The 23,549-nt window shown below is 43.6% G+C and overlaps 1 protein-coding gene across 3 annotated transcripts in view; it reads right to left on the minus strand.

Annotated features, from left to right (window-relative positions):
- stard13b (StAR-related lipid transfer (START) domain containing 13b) overlaps positions 1 to 23,549 on the minus strand; it is a 69,570-nt gene that overhangs the window by 13,006 nt on the left and 33,015 nt on the right. The window contains exon 1 of one of the 3 annotated variants that reach the window (XM_035154415.2): positions 18,193 to 18,673. The exons of 1 other annotated variant lie outside the window; for it this stretch is intronic. In XM_035154415.2, the coding sequence (XP_035010306.1) occupies positions 18,193 to 18,310 (118 nt within the window). In that variant the 5' untranslated portion in view covers positions 18,311 to 18,673. Of the gene's footprint in view, positions 1 to 11,975; positions 13,084 to 18,192; positions 18,674 to 23,549 lie in introns of those variants that run through there. One more of the 3 variants, XM_035154414.2, reaches the window with a different exon arrangement.

Below are 23,549 nucleotides of genomic sequence, written 5' to 3' on the forward strand. Positions count from 1 at the left end.
TCTATTCAGGCCTATATAGTGAATCGCTAAGAGGAAACAAGAAGGTAAAAACAGGAAAATACAAAGAAATTCAATTCAAAAGACACTCTCATAAATCAAATCTAAGTCAATACAGAAAGTGGGTTTGCCAAGTAAATACATTAAATGGGGACAGTAATCTACAGCATCTGCTTCCTGTCAATTTGTTTAAGATCTTCTTTTCAGTTTTCCTTTTCAAATTTAGTTTTGAGTTAATAGCCCAGTTTTACATTATATCAAAAAAGCTGAGCTCACAAAGGAAAAGTTTGAATTAGTCGATGTGCGGACAAAATGGCCAGCACTTAAAATTTCTGGGGTTTGTCATAGCTCCGTGATTACGTAAGGGCATCAAATCATCTATAATTCCCTATAGGGTAAGTAAAAATCCAGATGTAGCCCTCCTCTACTCTGCCAGCCTCCCTTTGTGACGTTTTGGCCATTTCCTCTTGTAAAACACTACTCCTCTGACATACCGGAGCCACAGAGCTGCAGGCACAGACAGAATGACGTCGGAAATCCACTTTAGTCACCTTTTACAAACCATTTAACAGTAAATAACCTCAGCACATAGCAGAGCTTTTGAAAGCACTCTGAAAAAAACGCTTGAATTTATAAGAGCCAACTGTGTGGAGCCCGACAAATGTGTCTGTCCCTTCCTCCCCCGCTCTGCACCGCAAGCAGAGACGACTGAATGAATCAGCCAGACGAGCCAAACAAATATATCAGTCAAAAGCCACGCAGACTGTCTCTATCGAAAACACCTGGAGACGGGGAGCGAGAGCCAATAATACGGAGGGAGAGAGATTCCAGTAGTGCGCTGGCTGGCGGAGAGAGGTGTCATCACGCTGGGAGGAATGGAGGAGAGGCCTCTCTTCCCCTTTATGATGCTAATTGCCCACAGACACCCACTCACAGTGAGCAGTCGGCCTTACTGTAAAAGTAAGACTAGACAGCCAGCCAGGGGAAACACATAGCCCCCTCCTCTCGTCTGCCCCCCGAAACCACAACATCTGATGTCTCATGCCCAAATTAGCCTCGCATTTCCTTCTGCCTCACTGTTTGAAATTGTTCACAGGGGAGCAAACAGGAAGCGCAAACATTCACGACCGATAAACTGCCCGACGCGATGGCCGAGAAGCCCCGTCATTGTAGATGCAGGAGATATGCTCTTTTTTCCCGTCAGAGTTCCGGTCCTCTGAGAAGAAATGCTGGGCTGGATTAACACCGCGGTGACCCTCCACCTGATGTTATGAGAATAAAGACGTCTAATTTCCGAGAGCAGGCTTTAATTAACAAAGCTCGACACGTCCCTGGGATTCTACGTCGGCAGAACAGTAGGTGCCACTCGCTGTTACCACAACACCTCACAGCATTCTCATCGTCTATGAACCGGGGACAAAGGACAATAGTCAAATCTAAGAGATTATCTGTCCTCAAAGGGGAGCGACAACACAGTGCCTTTGTGGATGTGATGCAGTGATTGACACATGAGCTGGCTCTGCAGGCCAACTAATTACAGAGTCTGTGTTGAATCACCCTCCGACTTCCAGGCCCCGCATTTGATCCGGCGGGGCACACACGGGGACCCGTCGTTATCCCTCAGTCGGTGCAACGGGATGCAGGTTTGAAATGATATCGGCTCCAGGCTGCGTTGCTAAGACACCGAAGCAAAATTTCCTCAAATACAAATGGGCTCGCCAGTCTCGGGCCTGCCTCTGCCCTGTGGTCCACGGTGACCTGCGGAGAGAGGCTTTCAGTGGACCGCAGGTCTCCAGTGGCAAGAGGGCGCACAAAGCAGAGCACGGTGCCTCCTGGAGGACGGGGACTTGAGGACAAACACAGTGCCAGCCCGGGGAGAGCCACGGCCAAGGAGGCATTAGCATTCAGGGCCAGCGTACGTCAAGAGTTCCGCAGACATCCGCAACTAATTTAAGGGCTATTTTATGCATTATGGACCAATGCTTTAAATATAGCACATTATAATGCTGCTCGTTTCTTTTTCCCCTTCCATTAATGAGGCAGATCCCGACTGTTTCAAGTATAAACATAGCCGGGTTTAAGAATGTTCGCATTTTTTATTACTCCCCTGGTGAATCACTGAGGTCCACCTTTCATTCCACAGCAAACACACACACACACACACACAGCAAGAGCTTATTGATTCTGAGGGTAAATAACATAACTATGTGAGCTGGGGAGCTGCTGTTGTTGACCATTGCCAAAGCCTGCTGGGTCAAAAGTCATGTGGGCTGTGTTTTTCCTCTTGAGGTCCTGTATTGAATTTAAACAAGAGCATCACAGCTGTGGTAACACTCTCCTTCACCTCTGCAGGACACCCAGAGAGAGGCCTCTTTCATCTTCAGGGCCAACAGCCCATCGACTCTCTCGGTTTCCCCGTCTGTCTCTGCCTTTGTGTCTGTGACCACCAGTCACAGTTTTATCATCAGGTTACTGATGATAAAACAATGCACGGTAACAGACGTTCTTTGACATTCACTTATTCCTGTGCAATGTCAGGTACCAGTAACCTCCTGATAAAGACAGAGCTGATTTATTTCCTTCTCACAGTTCTGCCTGAGAACACAGTTAAAACCAAGAGGGATGTCTGCTTGACGTGGGGTCGGCTGGTGATATATGCGGATATGAAAACTTTTATTTCACCGAATAAAAAATTCAACCCCATAGGAATCATTGCCAATTTTTTTTATTATATATATCGGTTGATATATCGGTCTCTGAAATGTTTTACTCCCTCATGGACCGGCATCGACCCCCAGAAATCCATATCAGTCAGGCTCTGGTCATAAGCATGTAGGGATCAGCATGATCCTGTAAACATTTTTAACTATGGAAAATCACTTCAAATTGTTTCCAAAAGTAGACATCACATGTGTTCCAAGTCCCCACACAACAACCTGGGAGAGAAGTGGGAGAGATTATCCTGGGGTCAGTGTCTCATCCCACCACAAATAGCTTTTCAGCGAAGGATTTATAAACTACCCCGGACCCAAACTGCAAACTGATAGCTGGATCTGGGCGGGTGTCACAGCCAGAAGACAAATAACTGTTTGGGCTGCGCTGCCTCCGAACAAGCCAAGGCCTCAAAGTTCAAACCGTTAGCTATGCAGTGTTTTCATCCAGCTCGTTACAGGGTCTCACATTCGCTCAGTTTTGAGAAAATGTTCTGACAACCACATGTCGATTCCCACCGTGTTGCTCAGCAAACAGCAAAAAAGTGAGAGAAAGTGTCGAGTGTACTCCAGTTTGGCGGACAGGTGTTCTCCTTCTTCCCCTCTGGTCACACTACAGGATGCCTTGGCACATGACTTCCTGCGGACACTTGAAAAGATGTGTCCTTTAGTAGAAACGCCACCTCTGATCTCCAGAAGGGAGGAGACATCTCAGCCTTTTCCAGATCCCCCAGGTGCCGCTGCTTTACTGCCATCAGCTCTGAGCAGAGCAGAAATCAATCAGCACAGCTTTCAGTGAAATACATACGGCAACGACTTCCAAGGCACGACGCACACGCTAAACACTTCCAGACACTGGACTGCAGCCATGTTCCCACGCACGTTAAAGTGTTTTGACAACCATCTCGGAGGCCTTTGTGCAGGCTTTGCTTTCTTTGGTGATAAAAACATCAACTTTGGCTTTTGGGGGGATTTCCTTCTTCATTTCATCCAGGCATCGTTCCCCAAAAACCACGGGCCCGGTTGTTCAGTTGAAGTTATTCACTCTATCTACAAATAAATAAATAACACAGCACAGGATAAGTTGTGCAGGCCCCGGCAGTGATAACACACATGAAGGACTCGCTATCTGTGAGGATACTGAGCAGTTTTCTTTCTTCAGAAATGCAGATTTTTAGCCAAAACTTATCTCTTGTTCTTTATTGTCCTCATACCAAAAATCGTTTTTTTTGTATTGAAAGTGAGGCCCTCAAAGTCAATTAAAGTGTGATAAATCTTCCTGGGGAGCATGTGAACGATAAAATAAGGCTGACGTAACAGATCAGGGGAGGGAGGTCTACCTGTGGGCATCTGTGTTGCCCTCAGTCCAGATGTAAGGCCTGGACACAGTTCAGAAAGAGAAATCCCTTTTTCCCGCAGCCTAGTTTTTTCCGTCCACTAACATCCCCTCTTTCTTTCCCTCCCTCCCTCTCGCTTCTTCTCCGTCTTCTTCCATCTCTCTCTCAACTCTGATCTGGGCTTTTCAACTCCCTCGTGCCAGCTCCCTTACGGCTGCTCCACAGCGTCCATGTGGTCATGCAGTTAACTGTACCCCCTCTTTAATCCTATGAAACATGTGCCACAACCTCCCTCTAGGTGTCTTTTGGTGGCTGCGTCCTGATTCGAAGTCCGCGCATGTCTTGTTTTATGTAAAGCTGCAGTGCATGCCCTGCCATGTCACGCTGCGTATACCCTCTCATAATATACAGTTGTGTGGCTGTAATTCCTGCTTCCCTTTGATAGCCTCTATAAACACTGTAATTTGGTTTTCCGAGTGTGCCGTATAACACAGCTAAAGCGGGATAACTATGAATTACTGATGCTGACCTAAAATCTTGACTCATGGAAACATGGAAAAAGATTGACTGGAAAGTTATCGACACATGTTTCATAAGTCCTGGCACCCACCGGTAAAGGCTACGGGGCAGAAAAGAGGAGAAGGAGACTTCTCCGAAGTAGAATCCTGCAGAGCTCCATTAGGTCCACCTCCCTCTCATTTGGACGTGATCCCAGAGGGGACGACGAGGGGTTCCCGCCTTCTCTGGGAACGGCCTCCGAGTCAGAGGGTAGCGAGGGGGCCAATGTCAGAACAAGTGCCCCTACCGTGAGAAAGCCCTCTCAGGACCTTTACAATAAAAGCATGAAGCCATCCCTGGGGACGCTGGTCCCAATTAACGACATCAAAGTGAGTGGCCACAAGACGGCCTCAGGAGCCGAGTGACGGACTTGTGAGCATGATACTGTCACGGCATGTGTTGTTGTGCACGGTGAGGGATGGTGTATAGGTGATCAACATGTACTCATAGACAGAGTTAAGGGTTTGTTCTGCTTTATCAGTCCTTCACAGAAACACACACACAGAGACAGAGCCCTAATAGAGAATACAGCGCCTGTCTGTCATGCCATGTGACAGACTGTGTTCAGACAGTTACCCTCTGGCTGAAAGAGCAATAAAGTGAAGTAACAGTAGCTGAATGTCTGTGGTCTGTGTGCACGCTGCCTGTGTGCACGTCAGTTTTTCCAGCTTATGACTTGTACTGTCCACCTTTACCACATGAGGGCAGTCAAGCATTGAACTGCTGGTAGACATGAATATATACTGTTTGATATATATATATGTATATATATATTAGAATAGAAATGACAAGAAAGTAGCTTTACAATGAAAGATCAGTATGTTGTACACAGTTTTCTACACAGTTGTAATGTTCATTTAAATGTATTTATTTCCGTAGTTGTGGGTGTTTGGATCCTTTTGCAAAACTTACATCCATAAATGTAAACTAAGCTTTTTAATAAGTCTTTACATACTTAATTTATCCAAGAAAAAATGATGGCAGCTTCAAAACACAGAGGTAAAATGACCAAGACTTGAATGATCTTTCTTAGGACTAACGTTTAAAACATTAAACCTTTTTTTGACCCTATTTTCCATGATGTAGGTAAACGATATTTTTCCCTGTTGACTTTTTCTAATCTGTGCAATGCAAAAGAAGCTGAGAACAGGAGACGATTTCTATCACAGCACTGTTAATATGTGACTTTCCGTTCCTGTTACAGTGCAGCTGAGGCATTTCTGAAATCTGCACTTAGCAAATGATTAGCTCAGCACGTGGTGGTTGTCAGCTACACTCTGACTGGAAACTGCACTGATTCACAAAGCGTTTCATGGGAAACGTGAGCTCAGCCTGCCACCTATAGGTCAAAAAGAGGGAATCCACATAAGAGCTTTGTGAATGTGACCTTCGCTGGAGGTTGGTCGGATTGAGTCGGGCTGTTTGTGGCCGTTACAAGATTAGCAAACACTGACTCGTTCTTTATCAGCAAGGCGGGAAATTACCAACGGCTACCAAACAGCTGCCGGAATAGTTTGGCTCCACAGACGGTGGCCGGTGAACAGTGGGATGGACTTTAACAGGAATCACTCAGAGCTGTAGGCACATCAGATCTGTTCACATGATTGTGATCTAGTTATATGTGGGGGACAATCCAATAATATAAATATATATTTCTCAGTTTGTTTGTTGTTTTACTATATTGCTTCTTTTTGGCCTTTGCAAAGAAGGATATAGGAAAATAATATCACAATAACCAAAACTAATTCTAACAATATCAATAAGTCATAATAGAGTCTCTGTTCACGTTTTAAAGAGGCAATCATTTCAGAAATAATGGATCTGTAAATGATACACGCTGATAATCAATGGATTCAGGACACATTCAAGATTCAGATTTCTTATCCTCTTCAGTGTCAACACGATAAAGGAACATCCACGTGTCACTGACCATTTCTACCTTAATGGTAAATGAGTGTATTTCTGTCACTTTTCTAATCGAATCAATCATTTAAAGCACTTTACAGTAGAAGTCACATTCACACATTCAAAAGCCACACTTTTCTTTTTATAAAAACTTGTTTTTAAGACGTGTTTCTGCTTTTATCTCTCACCACCACACAATTCATTTGTGCACTACACTGTGGGGTCAGCATCCTCAAAAACTGACTGTATCTAACATGCATGTCGAATTTGATTGTACTTACTTTTGTCACTTACATGTCACGTTTCCAATGGAACGACACTACGTGTTCATACTTGATTAGAATTAGTATATATTAGAATCAGTGCCATGAAGAGCCACAGCCTTTAGACCCTGATGAGTAACTTGTTTCTTATTCTTTTCATATGCATTTGGAATCTGTTAAACCTAATCATCATGTCCAAACAAGAGCGTAAGATGCAGATTTAAATATTTGAAGTGCGGGTGTTGACGAGCGGCTAATCCCATTGTCAAAATTGCCTTTGTCTCCCTGTCAGTGTTATTTACTGCCCTGTGAAGGCAGCAAACAAAGATCTGCATAACAATCACGTCTACAGTCGAGAGGTTCATGAATTAAAGATAAACCCGGCTCCATGTGAACGTTAAGTAAACAACGCAGGAAGCTACATCATCGCTTATCATCAAACCTCCATGTGAGTGAAGGAGCCGTTAAATTTGTTTCATGCTCAGAAGATCTGACGTGCATCGTGCTGCAGGAGAGCACGGATGAATAATTCAGAGCTGTGCAGAGAGGGAGAGGGCCGAGTCTAACTAGATTCCTTACACTGAAGAGCCTTTTACTGTTACATCTTCACAAGACAGAACAATGCAAACCTCTCCTCGGAGCTGGTTTTCTAGTAATTATCCATCCAGGACGAGGAGGGAGGGTCGAGCTCGTCCTCTTAACAAGCAGAAGTGTTCCTGTCCTCTCTCTCTCTCTCTTTTAAACTCTACAAGTGTGTTATTGTTACACACACTATCCTGCTCACACACTTTCTGCTTCTCCCTCCATCTGCATTCAAACCCAGCAGAGGGTTAAAACTTTGTCATTATCAATCTATAAATCAATCAATTCAAATTTTGTTTGTATATCACCTTTCATACAGGTTTGAAAGCTACAATAGCCATTGAAAAAATACAATTGTAAGAAGATGACAGGAAATACAGGAGATAAAAACCTATACAAAATACAATGATATAAGTGAATAAAATGAAGTGAAGTCTTTAAATCATATTTAATCAAAAGTCAGGCTGAAGAGATGGGTTTTAAGCTTTTGTTTAAAAATGTCAATTTCCAGTTGCTCTTAATTCCTTAGATGGTTCAAGCAGCTTGGAGCATAAACGATAAAAGCTGCCTCACAAAAGGTTTTATTTCTGCTCTTTGGAACAGCTAACCGCCAACTGCTAAAAGACCCAAGCAGCCAAAGTGTTTCATGCTCATTAAACTTATCAGTTGATGTTTTTAAGACATAAATTACCCGTTAAATGTAACCAAATAAAGCCAGAAACACATCTAGTGGTGAGCATGCAGCACTGCAGGCAAGTGACAGTGACATGTGCCAGCAGAAGAACAAATGTGGCTGATGGCACGTTAACCTGAGACACACAAGCCTTTCAGCCATGACAGCCAAATAAAAGACAAGCTTTGTAACTCCAGGACACACAAGAGATCCAGTGACGAGCGGACAGCTGCCGCGCAATAACTTGTGTCATTTGACAAGCAATGCACTCGCTCCTCCACCGACCTTTCCAGGGGCAGAGATCAGAGCCCATTGGCTGCAACCAAGGTCAATAAGGCAAGCAGGGCCACGCGGGGGTCACACTGGACAGAGCGTCTTGTCTGAAACACAACAGCCTCTTCAATGAGGAAGAGAGCCGAACAGCCAGAGTCAGCGAGCGGGCTTTTAGTCACGGTGTGGCTTTCAGCTGCTCAAGGTTTCCACAGACGTGTCCACGGCTAAACAGGGACACTTTCACCATAACCTAAAATGGTCGGGTTTCCACTTCCAGTCCAGCTCGGTGTACAAGAAAAAACAGCTGAAAACCATCACCTAATGCAATAAAGATGTGAGTTCAAAACTATACATGGGCATATTATTATGAAATGACTCATATTCTTATTTTGACATGTGCTAAAATCACCACTCAAACTGTCAAAATCCCCAATAAACGCCACACCCAGTAAATGAATAACACAAATTTTCAAGAGCAAACTGTCCACTGGGACCTGAATTGATTAAATATAAATATGAAGTATATTAGTTATAACAGCCTCATGCAAAAACCTGAACTTTAAAGATTAAAAAAAGTGACAGATTTACTATAAAATGTATTTAATGATGATTTGTGAAACACTTAAAATAGGATTTTCTTCTGTATGATGGTATGAGCGCTCTGTGTACAGCTGGTGTACTAAGTGCGAATTAATTGGACACTTGCATATAAAATAAACACGAATAAATATGACACAGTAATATTTATTTTTCTGTTGCTAACGTAGCATTAACAGATGCACAGCCTGGACTCCAGATGGGCTGGACGGGGAGGAAGCCAGGTGCACGGAGCAGAAAGCTGCAGAAACACAGGAGCCCTTCCAGAGTGATGGGGTTTGGAAAACTGCTCTGAAATCCAAGGAACCTTTTTTTTGGGGAAGGGACAACACATTCCTCCGCAAGAAAAACAGGCTCTTTCTCTTGCACAATAATCCCACTGTGCAACACTTCAACTTTCCATCTTATTTCCCACAGCGGAACATATTGGCTCCAACCGATGTGATAACTGAATTTTTGGGCAATAGCATCCAGACTTCTGGTGCTTCGTCACCAGCTGAGCAAGAAGCCAAACACGCTGGCGGTTTTGAAATGCCGTCAAATCGGAAACATGACTAAGACCCCACAGGCTTCCCTGGAATTCGTGGGGTGAAACAATACATCAGTAACTCTGCCCATCACCACGGCCCCCATTCACTTTCAACCTGCTATGTCAACAGAGCTGGAATGCAGGAGCCACCGCGACGCGAGGAGATCAATCCTGCAGCTCTGCACACTCCTGCGGGCGGGCCCTGAAAATATTACCTCGCTGTTATCTCTCACATTTCACACAGCCATGCATCACAGAAGGTGGGACACGAGAATGAAGGAAAACAGGATCATACCGGGGGGATGAACACTGATCTCCTGGGGAACATGAAGAGAAAACTGCCACACTGAGAGGAAAATGGCATTGAAAGCATATCAGATTAGAAACTTTCACTACCAGAATGATGATGAGGAAGATTGTGTTTTGACTCAAGTGATGACAGATGAAAACAGATGTGAAAACCGTTACCTTGGAGGAAACTGTTATCCATCATGTGCAAAGAACATTAGCAGAGACTGCACTCACTTTAGTAACAAACTGCTTTATATTATGTGGGATTCACTCACTGGAAAGTTTATATGAACTTTGCCTCTTGTGAGTTAATGTACATGTATGTCATCAACACATAGTCACACATTACAGCCTTTTTCCTACATTTCCTGCAATTTGATTTGAATACATTTATTTGTTTAGTTGATATTTTGTAATGGGGGATGAGGATCTTATATTTTGGACCGATAAGACCGACATGTCAGCCAATAGGAGCCTTTCACAGCCAGACTGGCATCTGCCGTCATGTTTGCCGATATGAAAACTTGAAAACGAAGATGTGCACAAAATAAGTTTTCTTAGTTCTATATCTTTGGTTGTATTTTGTTTTTTCTTTTTATTTATTGTTACTTATGATTGAACTGTAAAATATCAACTTTGTCATAAGGCTTTGATAACATGTTCATTGCTCATTTAATAGTATATGCAGTATATTGGTTGATATATCGGTTTTTAAAATGTTGTACTCCCTAAAAATGGCATTCGCCCCCAAATATCTGTATCAGTCAGGCTCTAATCATGATTATGTATAATTAGATGAAGATATTATTTTTATATAGGTCAGTTTGACAGACGTTTAAAGCCACAAAGTAAATATCAAGCTATGTAAGGAAAAGTGTCAATTTACTAACGTAAAAACATGTAATATAATATTTACAAGTCTTTAAAAAAGTTGCTCCCGACAATAACCATGAAACCAGAGACTGTTAAAAAAGACTTAACTTTGAATAACAGAATCTGAAAAACCACTTCAAACGTGTACATACTTTCTGTCCTTGTCACACATGACCCAAATTGTTGGTTTGCTGTCACCAGACATCTGTAATCTGAAAACACATGCCGGCAGGTTGCATGACTGCACACGCCTGCAAACATCAGATCATGAAGACCCCCCCCCTGGAAACTAGCACACACACACACACACACACACCTCTCTCTCTCTCTCTCTCTCAGGGCATCTTTGACACTTCCACCCGACAGTCAACTCTGTGTATCCCCCTCATCGTCACAATCACCAAACATGACTCGTGAGTCGCCCCAGTCCTCTGCGGTGATGCAGGAAGTCTTGCCCACACAAGAGGCTGCATTATCCGAGAGGAAAAGCTGGGCCGTGTTTTGCCATCTGATGAAATCGCTTACGGGTGACTTTCCTGTTATGAAACGCAGCCGCCCTTTGATCCGGCATCTCACCTACGGGTGGGAGCAGGCGTAGCCGGGCTTTGTGCTCTCTATTGTCATGCACGCCCTGCCCCCTCCCAGTACTGACCTTACATTTCCAGGTAAATGCAGAGGCAAGGGGCTGCAGACTGTGGAGAAAGCTGAATGAAGGGCCGGGCCCTGTTGTGGTTCAAATGAAACAGCACCACTGTTGCTCTCCTGGCTGCAGACGGGAGACCTCAAGTGAGCTGTGGGCTTGTAAATCTGTCAGGTGCCACGTTCACCGGTATATCTTGTTTACACTGTGGACTTATCTCTTCTTACATAACTGATCCTACAGCTTTTCAGCTCGGTGTCCGTTGCAGTAATTATTTACCACCGCTACACCCTGGACAACTTATTGGCTGAAGGTCAAGTTTGTATGCAATGACACACAAACACACACATTCGCCCGGTGTTATCATTATATTTGTCTTCCACAGATTAGGAGTGCCACCTTTATCTCGAGTGAACAAGGTAAAGAGCCAGAGATACGGACTGACATTTGAAATCAGCTGATCCAGAGCAAACACAACAATGCCCTTGTTCACTTGCCCTCGGGTCTTCATTCTCCATTTATAAGCTTGTATTCATGCTGATGTGTCATCTACATGTTTCTCATACCAGCTTGTGTCTCCCAGCATTCCTGGAAGTCTGACACAGAGGGATTCTTCTAAACAAAATACCAGAGTACCAACAACTGCTTCTACAGCCACAGTTGTTTCTTTTTAAAGGCTGATTTCCAAACAGATTCATTCCCAACCCCAATCTGAACTGTCACTTCTATCCAAGCAGCTCTCCTACCTCCAGAAATCTTCTTGAGCAGCTGTTGCCTGGCAATGATCCTGCCCAGCCTGTACCCTGAGCGTCTGCGGTGATGGTCCATCCTCAGGTAGATATCCTGGGTCTCTGGGGTCATGCTCCCCAGACACTCGCTGCCTGAGGACTCTGGGAGCTCCCGAAACATAACTTTAAAACTCCTGTATGCCAAATAAGCCCCTTCGGCCACTGGCTCTATACACACTGAACCACACGCTCTATCCCCCAACACAAAACTTCACGTACAGGCGCAAAAAGCCTAAAGTGAGCTGAGAGGGAAGGCAGAGCAGAGCCTAGGGGGAGGAGTGCCAACACTTCAGTCTTTCCCTTCAGCTCATGTGACCACAGGGAGGCCAATGGCGGGGAAGCAGCGGGAGTACTGCCCACCTTGCTGAGCTGAATCCAGTGTCTGTGTGAACGCTTGTCAACTTCCCCCTGCTCTGGAGGGAAATATAAATACCATTGGAATGCCTATGAACTGAGTAAGGAGAGCAGGAGTGGAAGAAAGACGGCTGTGGGAGGGTCTAGAAAAATAGTGGTTTTTGGAGCCGCCCTGCACTCAAACAACTCTTCTGCTGTTGCTGGTCCCACAGGTGCCAAGTTTACTGGGCGAGAGTGAGAGAGAAAACTACAGAGGAGAGGGAGAAGTTGTTTTTCGTGGCTGGAGAATGCTAATTTCTGCTCCCCCCACCTCCCCCGACACACTAACTCCCGCTTCCAGCCGCAGGAAGGCCTCCCAGCAGGTCTCCTCCGGGTGTCAGCTCCTCAGGGGGAGAAGAAGTTGGAGCTTGAATACATGGGGTGACCTAGATCCTCTTTCAGTCAACAAGTAAAGATGAGGCGACAGGGTGTCATCTCCTCAGCTCTGGTGTCTGTGACAGGGATTAATGCCCCTTGTGACACTGTGACCCTAAACTGCCACACACATACAATAATATGAAGAATTTACCAGATACTCATGTTCATAGAATATAATTTTAATAGTCAGACAGGAAAGAGATGCACATTCCCATTTTGCACGAACAGGAAGTGATAAAAGATGTGTCACTGCAGAATTTATTAATTTAACAATATGTAATAAACCCAATATATTGATTTTATGGTACATGGAACCAAGGAGCTGTACAAACAGAAAGTGATATAAGATGTGTGCTTATGGACATCAATCAAACTGTGGTTTTGGATAAAGATTAGATTAGATTAAAAGAAATGAGTCAAGGCCAAAATGCAAACAATACAAATTTAACTAACAATTTAATTTAAGAAAATATTCAGCCGCAACCAGTGCAAACACCACGGCCAATTCCATATCTCATTTTTGTTTTCTATCTTTCAGGATTTGCTTCACCACCATCCAGTGACTGTGTGTGTTGCAGTGTGGGAACAAAAAACAGTATCCCTCTACAGCACATTTAGTTAATTACAAATGTTTTCAGCCTGGAAGCGCAACAAACTCAAATCTGCTTCCAATTATTATGCAATATGGATTTAGGACACATGCCTTTATATTTAAAACCAAATAAAACCAGACATGTTTCCCTCGTGAACCAAACAATCCTCTGGCAGCCTGAAGAAAAAGATGTGAAAAGCACATTTTTAACCTTTTTGATATAAAGTTCTTGTGAAAATTTAAATTTAAATTCCTCTATGTACTGTATACCTCGGTTACACGGAACACCAATCTCCTCACACCTGAAGTAAAGTCCACATCCGCACAAGCAGACCCGCCCCGTGCTAATTAGAGCCTCTGCCACTCTCCTGGTGACCGTCCCCCCCCCGGCCTCGGCATACAGGGCTGCCTGTGCAGCGCATGCATGGCGCCATACGTGTGAGTGGAACACAAACGGGCAGGCGACCAAGTCAGACACAGCCCCTGTCTGTTCCTCTATACCTGGCTGGCAAACGCCACTCCAGCTTTAAGCTCACAAAGACCACAATTCAGCTGCACACTTCAGGGCCCACTGCACTTCTTCATAAACCTCTCCCGGGTTCAATGCCCCCAAACACCCTCAGGCGGAGCTTTTTTAATATGCGACTGTTGCTTTTTTTTAGGGTATGAGGTGACGGTATGACACTATTCAGATGATTTCACTGGGTGGTGACTCGTTTTTTTTTTACACACACACAAACACCTGTGCTCATTCATAGTGTAAAGTGATCGCTTAAGGTGTCAGATTCGAGAATGAGTGGCAGCTTGTTGGCAACGGTCTGATCTCCCTGAACCCGTTTCTGTGTTTCCCTCTTCTCCCCCCCGTCGTCTAGACGAAAGAAATGCATCACGGATTGCGTTACGGAATCAATCAGCCACCGCTGTGAAACACGATAATGAATGAGATTAATGGGTGTTTCTGCATCTGTCTGCACGTCGAGATCTCCAGCGTGTCCCCGTGTTTAACTTTGTACAGCATGCCGGGAAGAAATGGCTGTAGTGTGTCCTTTAGTGGGAGTGTTGGGAGCAGTGACTCCAGCCCTTATCAAACTTGTTTCAACACGCTTCCGTCTGGGTTTCAGAGCTCAACTGCTATACAGCATGGCAACAGGAATCCAGACTCACAGTAAACACACACACACGCACACGGTGAATGTTTAAGTGCGATGACAAATTAAGCCAAAAGCTGTGATTCAGGCATTTAAACACGTGTCAGTCACTCTCCGCTCCGGCACTCAGCTCCAGCCAGGTGCAATCACTAAAAGAGAAACTTTATATTCTGAATCACGGGAGTTCGAGCCCGGGGGCCGACAGATGATGAGCACGGAGGCAGCTGAGTGGAGGTTAGACGCTGCTCTGATGTGGTGTGATTCACCAGCAGACACATGTAATCTGCACTGGGCAGTCCTGGCTCTGCTGTGGCTGTGTTTCCTGTGGTTAAGGCTTAAGAATAGCACCAGTGTGACTGAAGATTTCCACCTCGTGAGCCATCGAATGTCTGAATCCTGAGCTCAGGTCTGGGAGTAAAGTGCACTTTAATGACACTGCAAGACCGGCTGAGCTGCTTTTCAGGTAACTCGAAGGAGGAAACCCAATCAAAGTATTATTTCATGTAGAAGTAGATGCGCAACTGTAACGTTTTTAACCGCTGAAACCGTGAATCACTCGAGACTCGTTTAGTTATTTAGATAATTATTCACCTTAATCTCATCTTTAGACATAATCACTCTGCACGAAGCTGGAAGGTGTGTCCCAAGATTTTCAAGCTCCTCACTCATACATCATTAAGTTATTCTCGATAAATCTACTCCTATAAAGTCGAACATAAAGAAGAACAAAGTTAGACGTGTGTTTGTGCATCCTGCCATGATTTAAGGAACACAATTAGGCCACTGGTTACATAAACTGTTTATCTCATTATCTTTTCTTTCCTGTCTCAACAATTAAACAGAGACCTTTTACAATCAAGGTATCTTAAGACCTGCGTTGGTTATGATAAGATGATATTTTTGTTTTACATATGTGATACTGAGGAGTCAAAGATGCTCTCTATCTATACACAGGTCTCTCAGACCACTGAGACCATCCTGCAGCTTGTGCATGAGCAGACACTGTAACACCTGTAAGAGCTGTGACTAACACACCAGTGAAAAACACACAATCTCAATAAATGTGCTACTAACCCTGAGAAATGTTAATCTCAGTGAGACTTCCTGAATACATAAAGTCTATATAGATTATACTGTATGTTTTCACTGGTCCCAAAGATTGCAGCGGCATCATATGCTTTGTTCAAACCTGCGAGTGTTTTCTTAAACTGATTCAAGAAAACCCTCCAGATTGTTAAACCATTCAAATCAGGTGGTGAACAACTTGCAATGTTAAGGAAGATTAAGTCATTTTTAAAAAATACAATATCCTGAAATCTAATTTAATCTGTGAGCAACTGCATCATCTGCCCTTACAATGTAAAATAACTATATGCATCTCCTGTAAGTGAAAAAAACATTTAGCTATAAACTGTATTTTATCTTCATAGAGTATGACCACCCACTTTTGATTTACAGTTAACCTGAACTTTACACCTATTAACCATAAACAGTGCAGATAAAGCTACTGCCTTTTATTAAAAAAAATATTTGCGTACTGTGGAGACACACAACACAGCAGCAGGGCACAGATACAGTATGAATTCATAATGTATTAATATGAAACTGAAATATGTGTCATAGGCTCTATACTCTTGTCAATCTACCAGGTCAGGGTCAGTGCTTTAATGTGCAATTTTAAGATTTTAAACAACTTTCACTGACAATTGACTTTCAGTAACAACATCACTGTCCGTCAGTGTCTGGCTGTAGATGGGTCACCTGCTGCAGGCGAGCTGGATATTAGCCGTCACTGGTCAACGACACCCACGTGCAAGGTTCCCCGCTTTCTGATTTCCCTCAAACCTGCTGCCTGACCTTCAACTACCATCGGATAATGTGCATTTCCAGTCAATGTGATCCACACACACACATAAAATAATATATTTAAATACAGCAACCAAGAGGAAAGAGAAGTTCCCTGCTCCCTCCGTCAAGTCAGCCTGGTCTACATATTGTTCAGTGTATATAAGCAGCTCAAGGCCTCTGGGCTGCAGACACTGCCAGATGAACGCCACACATCATGGAGATACACACAGAAAATACAAGATGAATGTGTCAAATAACCAGGATTCAGCTGCTGCATCAAGCTGAGGCGAGCACGTGTCAAACTTCATGCCCTAAAGAACACAACCTGTGAGAACGTTGACCAGCAGCTTCACACACTGAACACACCAGAGGGAGGAGATGTGTTCTGTTACATCACATAAAAACATCTGGAGTCCATTTGGGAGCATTCAGCGCCTGAACGTCTCCTGATGAAGACTGAGAGTTTTCAGATCCATGAGGCTTTTCCACATGAGCAGCTGTGGTCAATTCACTGCATCTAGTGGCGGACTGAGGTTACTGCAGAGATCACTACCTTCAAATCGTTGCTCCAAGCATTAACCACTTTCTCTGAGATTTACACTAAAGTAGCTCCAAAGTTTGTTTCCACACTTTTTCCTTGTAGTTCTTTCTTATTCTTTATTTGAATCTGCAATTGGATTATTTAAAAGAGATACTTCTAGATATTGTGCATATTCACACACATCAAACCATGTCTCTATGAAGATGATCTGAAACGAAAATAAATGTTCATTGTGTCTGAACATCATCTCACATCAGCACAACGTGCCTCCACCTCCAGAGCAACAGGTGCTTTTTAAGAGGTTGAAGCAAATATTTGTCCGATGGACAATTCCACTGGAGACCCACAGCCAGGAAAGTGCTTCTGCAGGTTTATTCACAGCCAGGTATTATATTAGCAGACAGAGCTACGGAAGATAAATGTGGATCCATCGATCAAGTTTATATAGGAAACTATGAAACAGTTTGTACTGTGTCACAGAGAGAAAGTACATATTACATAGATAGATAGATAGATAGATGGATGAATAGATAGATAGATAGATAGATAGATAGATAGATAGATAGATGGATGAATAGATAGATAGATAGATAGATAGATAGATAGATAGATAGATAGATAGATAGATAGATAGATAATAGATAGATAGATAGATAGTTTAATAGATAGATAGATAGATAGATAATTTAATAGATAGATAGATAGATAGATAGATGGATAGATGGATGAATAGATAGAATAGAAGACAGACAGACAGACAGGCAGATAGATGGATACATAGATGGACAGATAGATGGATAGAAAGAAAGATAAATAAGTAAATATAATATATATATTCTCTCTCTTTCTCTATCGCAGTTTACTTTCCATTTCAGTGTAAAAATTGCACATCAGCGCCCCCCTGCGGTACAACCAGACACACGGTCGGTTATAATGGATAAAGTTTGAGTCATACATTACTCAGGCTTTTTCAATCCGTGTGCAACAGTTTCTAAGTAGAATAACTATGTTTTATAAAGTACCAACCGATTTGAATTGATCATATTAGGGAGAAAATCTACATTTCCATGACAAAGTAAAACTATTTCTAACATGCATTTCCAAGTTTTCTTTAAAAACCACACACTCCTGTTGCAGCACTATGATTTTGTGTTAGTTCTATTGCTTGCATAAGAAAATTAAAAAACGTTTTCTCCAGTTATGGTGGACCCCCACCCCCCCTCCACTGTGCACTCCTCCAGCCGGGCTCTGGTGAGCCTGCGGCGGGGTACTGACCTGCCACCCTCCGCTCCCTGACATTCCTCCAGAGAAGGTCCCAGGCTTTGGACGTGGAGCTCCGCAGCTGCTCGCTGAGGGAGCGCCGCAGCTTCAGCCTGTGTCTTCTAGATGTCATCGCTAATCCTCCGCCACCAGGACATAATAACACAATCCTCCTGGTCCCCAGCACAGACCCCGTTGTGATGAGGTGTGAGGCAGAAGAAGAGAAGAATCACTTTCCCCCTGTTCCCAGTGTGTTCTCCTCCTACAGCTCCAGGTCTCCAGATGACAACATGGACAGATTACTCCTCTCGCCCAGAAATGGGAAATAAATAAAAAACTGAGGAAAAGTTTCACAGAGATAAAAAAGGACTTTCACACTTCACACCAGATGTGTGTGTGTGTGTGTGAAGTGTGTGTCAGTGTGTGTGTGTGTGTGTGTCAGAGATCCACGCACAGATCCACACATCCTGATGTGTTCAAGTGCTGCGGGAAATGTGGAACTTAACAGCTGAGCATGTAGAACTGACATGGTCCACCCCCAAAATGAAAAAAAACAAACATGTGACTTTGCAGAGCTCGACTTTTATGCATCCCAGCAACACTTGACTTTATACTAAACCACATGATGTAACTCTCTAAACATCCCCATCATGTTTTTATGATTGTTTAGTCAAATCTGTCCTTTTGAGTACAGCTGCAAGAGTGGAGTTGATTTAGAGTAAAACAAAGTACTGAACTCGCATAGTACACACACACAACTTAATACTGGACCCATACAATACAACAATACTGAAGATGCACAGTACTCGCACAACTAGACACATACAATACAAGTATGCTGGACTTGTACAGTACACACACAATGGATGTGTGCGTAAAAGAAAAACAAATTCAGCCGTGATGTGATTGCCTCTATATGTTGATTTTGTTAGTTTTCTTTCGTTCTTTGTTTGTGTATTATTATTCTGTGATCACAAATATGATTATTGTCTTTATAAATTTTTTTGGTGTCTACTATTGTATCAATTTTTAATGTATGTTTTTAAGGTGGACCCCAGGAATATAACTCTACCAGGATCCTAATGAATAAAAAATGAACAAAGCTTTGTTCAAGTTCATTTTCTGCTTCAGTTTGCTACAAGAGAACAAAACGTCCGAGGCACACGATGATTTGAATTACACAACCACCAGAAAGAGATTTTTTTCTTTTTCAATTCAAGGCCAATTTAGAGATTTACACAGAACACGTGAAGGCATCACAAGAGGAAAACCATTCAATACCCTAATACCACACACAGACACACGCACACTCTCTCTCTCACACACACACACACTCACACACACACACACACACACACAGAACTCTCAAATGACATGAAACTGTGGTATCACGTTCTCAACTTGGTCTCGCACTTAATTATCATCCCCAAAACTAAAGACGTCAAAAATAAACCAATAAAAATCATGAATAAATAAAGAGTCTTGCTCAGCATCAGGGAATTCAATTTGTTTATCAACATCACACCCAGTGACATCACTTGATTTAATAAATCCAGTCTTATTTTCATCTGCAGCAGATATTAAACTATATTTAATGACTATTATCAGGATTTTGAGCTGAATTTCCCAGCAGCGTGATGTGCTGTATTGCTTTAAAGCTGAGTGAGAGTTCAGCGAGTTCTCCTCAGGTGGCTGAGAGGAGCTGGAACCTTGAACACGGGTCAGTTTCAGCCCCATTTACTCTTGTTGTCACAATATCTTGTGCCGCAGATACCGAGCAGTAAAAACAACAGAGAAAACAAAAAAACTATTCCTCCATAAGAACTTCACTTATCATTACACCACAATCATTTTAGGAATTTCCTCCCATTATTGAGCGTCCATTCAGCCAGTGCATGACCCGAGAGCAGTGATATCATATCGGCTGTATTAATTCCTCCGTCACCTGCTGGGATTACTGTTTAATACCATTATAAACACACAGAGTGAGTGGCTGGAGATTGACAGTTTCTGAAATGAGGGCACCTCTCGCCGACCTCAGTTTGCCCTCTCCCCGTGACGCTGAGCTAACATGACTTCATTTCAATAAGAGAAGAGACCCCCGTGTGCCGGAGAGAGGACGGCTGATTCACACATTATTACAAGGTCACATAGTGAGATATCTGTGAGCCCAAGCAGCGTGCACCCCCGAGGGGGGAGGATATTAATGAAGGGCTCGGATTTCTCATTTCTCCACACGTCTAAAATTAAGTGCAGTCAGGAGGACCTGCTCGTACGAGACCCTGTGAGCTGCTCTGATCCGGCCATGCAAACATTGACATCTACATTTTCACAGGTTTAAGACTCCATTCACTGCGGAATGACTCAAAACATCAGAGTGAAACTTTCTGCACATTCACAGCAAAACTCTCAGTTTGGAATCGAAGTGAATGTGTCACGGCTATTCTCGGATTTAAAGAGTCACAGGAAGGAAAAAAATATGTGAGGAAATATAGAAGCTTGTATTTTTGGGTTCAGCGTGGGTCACAAGTGAGCAGCACGTTGCTATTTTCAGCGCCACTTGCTCAGGCCTCAGGGCTAAATGCAGCTCGGAGGTCAGAAAATACACACACACACACACACACTTATGCACACAAACACACATACACACACACTTGTCTACAGAACCAGTTTCATCTGATCCACTGACTTTTCAGGGTTAGGCCGAGTCAAGCACCTTGTCTTCTAGTGGTCCCATGAACCAGGGAGCCCACAGAGGAAAAAGTTAACACAATAATTGTACGAATTAAACCCACAACAGCAAACACAATGTTCCTTAATTCAAGAATAATACCCAGTGGACCATGAAGAAATGAACTTTCAAAATAACCCAACTTCAAAGAAGCTTCATCTGTCTATCATCTTCCTAATCCGCTGAGTGATTTGACAGGAGCTGAAACCAGGAGAATGAATGAGTGTACGAGCTGTCAGAGTTGTAAACAAGGTATCAATCTCCAGCGCTCGCTGACGGACGGGAGTGGACAGACGGACAATGCCGTCCCTGTCAGCACCGGAGAGTAAAAGTGATGGAGGAAGAGCGGCAACGAGGCTCGGACCCCTTTCAGCGTGAATCACCAGAGAGGTAAACACAGCCCACCGCCGCCCCCTGCGTCCACGTTCACTCTGAGAAGAAAACCAGCACAATGAAGACGAGCATTATCGCAGCGAGGATCATTGTGGCAAGACGACGACTTAGCCTCTGGAGATCCTTGGCAGAGGAGGCACGAGCAGATGCAAGGAGAGGAAACATCCATCAGCTTGAGAATGTTTTCCCTTCGCTGACTCATCCACTTGTTTGTTTTGGGCCAGGCAGGGTTTTTTTTATTTTTTTTATAGAAAGCCCTCGTTTCCCGTTTTCCCTGTTTGAGTGAACTTTCTTTCTCCCCCATCTCTATCCCCCTCTTTCATAAACACATGCAGATAAACACACACATATTTATTTGTGCTAAATTCCAGCGCATGTGTGTGTGTGTGTGTGTGTGTGTGTGTGTGTGTGTGTGTGTGTGTGTCCATGCTTGGTGACTGATGTGGAATGCTGCCCCGTAGCTGCAGTGGGAAAATCCCAGATGTGAGGAAACTGATTTCTCCTCCACGATTGGGTCATGTTGGCCAAGAGGTCTTACACCAGGCCCCCTCGAAATAGTCTGGGAGATTGCTCTTCCCAGCCTAATGGAAACAAGGCTCGGGGAGCAGGGAGAAGGGGAGATCTCCCCTCCACCTCCACCCCGGCCCCTGAGGGCTCGTCCCAGGCATGTGCTATAAATTTCCTGACCATATATTCCCAAGTCGAGTTCATTTTTCCAGAGGAGCCACACATGTGGTGTATATCTGGCTTTAGATTATGGGGCTGGGGGGAAGGAGGAGCTGACTCTGGTCCCAATCCATTAAAGTGGCCTCTAATTCTATTTTCTTAAAGCACTGTCCATTGTAACGTCATGGTTTCTTCCTATAGAGGAGGAAGTTCTTTATAGAATCATTAATTCCCAAATAAAAAAATCAAGTACATCACATCTGCTTTCAAAATAGACAAGAGAGTTAAAAAAGAAACTGCAGATTTTCACAAGATTTAAACAAACATTAACTTGGCTTTTTGTATTAAACTACAACACAAAAAAACACACAAAACGTCAAAGGTTTGTTCCGAGAGCATCTAAAAGTGACACTCACAGGGGGTCAAAGTTTGCATAAAGAGGCCGGAGGAATGTAAAACGGCCACGACAAGCGTACGTGGCTATTGTTTCATTGAATGACAAAGCATGTAATGCTGTCAGGTCTGAATCTGTTAAGGCTGCATTGCCCACAAAAATGCATGGGAAAACATTTACACCACTGTCCAGCACCTGGTTTCTATTAGAGCAATGAGGATTTAATCACAGAGGTACATTTCTCTCTCAATCACTCTCACCGCCTCGCTGCTTCTCTCTGCTTTTCTCACAAAGGTGGCAGATGTAAAATAACCTCATGTTTTATTGATTTTCAGTCATTTTCAAGCTGGTTTTAAGTCTCTTTATTTTCCCCCCATCAGGGACTAATTTCCATCGGCTTTCCAGAGATGTGAAATGCACATTAGGGGAGTTTTGCTCCGAGGCACCGATGCAGGAATCATCAATAAATACATCAGGCAGGGATAACTCCTTGTGATTTATATCTTATGATGCAGTTTACAGCAGCAATGACATTAGCCTCCGTGAAACAAATTCAAGCAGGAAGTTGATGTTTATATTGCGAGACGAGCCCTGTCCCGAGACGGAGGCGGAAGTGGAGGGTCTGACGAGGACCAAAAGGAGAAAAATGACAGCTGCTTTGATTTAAACCTACAGCAGGACTCGTAGTTTCCCCTTCTTACGTATTGAGTCCTGTTTGAAATCAGTACAGTTTTGCCCCCAAAGGTCTCAAGCTGAACACCAGGAGTTGTACAAAACCATTTCTGTTGAATAGAAACCAACTTGTAGCTTGTGTTCTTACACTGCTACAAAAACCACAGAGGAAAACTACAAGAAAGAAAGAATAATAAAGAAAAGGTTCAAGTGAACTTTCATCATCTCCCTCAAAATATCTGGAAATCAAGCATCCGTTTTATGGACGATGCGTGTGTGGACTCGCTGTAATCACCTCGTCCACTCGCCGGCGATTCTGCTCAACTCATCAGCCGTGATAAGCTGGAAGCCGCACAGCGCAGGTATTGTTTTCACACTGAGAAAAACAAGTCCTGCTGGGCCCTTAACTTTTAAAGCCCTGTGAGCCCGAGAGCGGGGAGGATGCAGGAAGTCTGCTCTGCCTCGGCCTGCTACTGCTCTTTGATTGCTGAGCCAAATTGTTTAATCAGGTCTGAA

The sequence above is a fragment of the Hippoglossus stenolepis genome, chromosome 4 (genome assembly GCF_022539355.2).
Source record: "Hippoglossus stenolepis isolate QCI-W04-F060 chromosome 4, HSTE1.2, whole genome shotgun sequence".
NCBI lineage: Eukaryota > Metazoa > Chordata > Actinopteri > Pleuronectiformes > Pleuronectidae > Hippoglossus > Hippoglossus stenolepis.